This window comes from Puntigrus tetrazona, chromosome 3, assembly GCF_018831695.1.
Source record: "Puntigrus tetrazona isolate hp1 chromosome 3, ASM1883169v1, whole genome shotgun sequence".
In the NCBI taxonomy this organism is placed as follows: Eukaryota; Metazoa; Chordata; class Actinopteri; order Cypriniformes; family Cyprinidae; genus Puntigrus; species Puntigrus tetrazona.
The window spans coordinates 5,647,452-5,648,216 of record NC_056701.1 but is presented as its reverse complement, the minus strand read 5'-3'; the positions used below and the strand labels follow the sequence as shown (position 1 = coordinate 5,648,216).

Genomic DNA, 765 nt, shown 5'->3' with positions numbered 1-765 from the left:
CTTTTGATGATTTTGATTGTTATTATTATTATTTCAGTTTTAATGTGTATGTATATGTGTGTATATATATTAGTTTTTTATTTATTACATTTATTTTAAAGAATATTTTTAAGAGCTTTAGTCCCTGGTTTGAATATGTCTTCCTGTGACGGAGTATAAATCTGTTTCTCCGTGCAGTTGTTTGGTGATCGCTGTGGTGCTGAGTCTGATCTTCATCGTTCTCCTGCGTTTTCTGGCTGGAGTCATGGTCTGGGTCATGATCCTCATGGTCATCATTGTCGTTGCCTGTGGTATGGTATGGCTCTTACTCTTCAATACATCCCTCCTGTCCAGTGTATGTTAAACTGTATGATTGTCTGTTTCTTACCCAGGCATTGCTTACTGCAGCATAAAGTACGTTAATCTGAAGGACACGCCTGGTTCTAACATCACCCTGCAGCAGCTGGGCTTCCAGCCTGATTTCTCCGTGTACCTGCACATCAGACAGACCTGGCTGGCCTTCAGTGAGTCTGACCTTTACTGTTCCTCATATCTGAGATTTGTATTTATTTAAAAAAGGCTTTGAACTACACTCTGCAATTCCTAACACAAAATTGACGGAAGCCATTATCACGACGTGTGTCTTTTTAACTAGAGCCAGTGAGGAACCATCTCAAATGCACTAGCGGCACACTAAAAACTACCCTTAGCGTAGGGGCTTAGGCATTCTAGTGGCACTCCTTCTCGTAGTTGTGCTGCGGATTTAAATGTGAAAGTTAACTCGTG

The 765-nt window shown here is 40.9% G+C and overlaps 1 protein-coding gene and 1 pseudogene across 1 annotated transcript in view; both read left to right on the top strand.

The window, feature by feature from the left end:
• LOC122333795 overlaps positions 1-765 on the top strand; it is a 55,043-nt pseudogene that overhangs the window by 24,705 nt on the left and 29,573 nt on the right.
• The window catches only part of LOC122333799 (choline transporter-like protein 2), a gene marked incomplete at its 5' end in the record, with an annotated part of 6,520 nt that overhangs the window by 2,329 nt on the left and 3,426 nt on the right, over positions 1-765 (top strand). Inside the window, 3 exons of the mRNA XM_043231595.1 lie at positions 178-290; positions 372-503; positions 635-690. Of these exons, the coding sequence (XP_043087530.1) occupies positions 178-290; positions 372-503; positions 635-690 (301 nt within the window). The remainder of the gene's footprint in view (positions 1-177; positions 291-371; positions 504-634; positions 691-765) is intronic.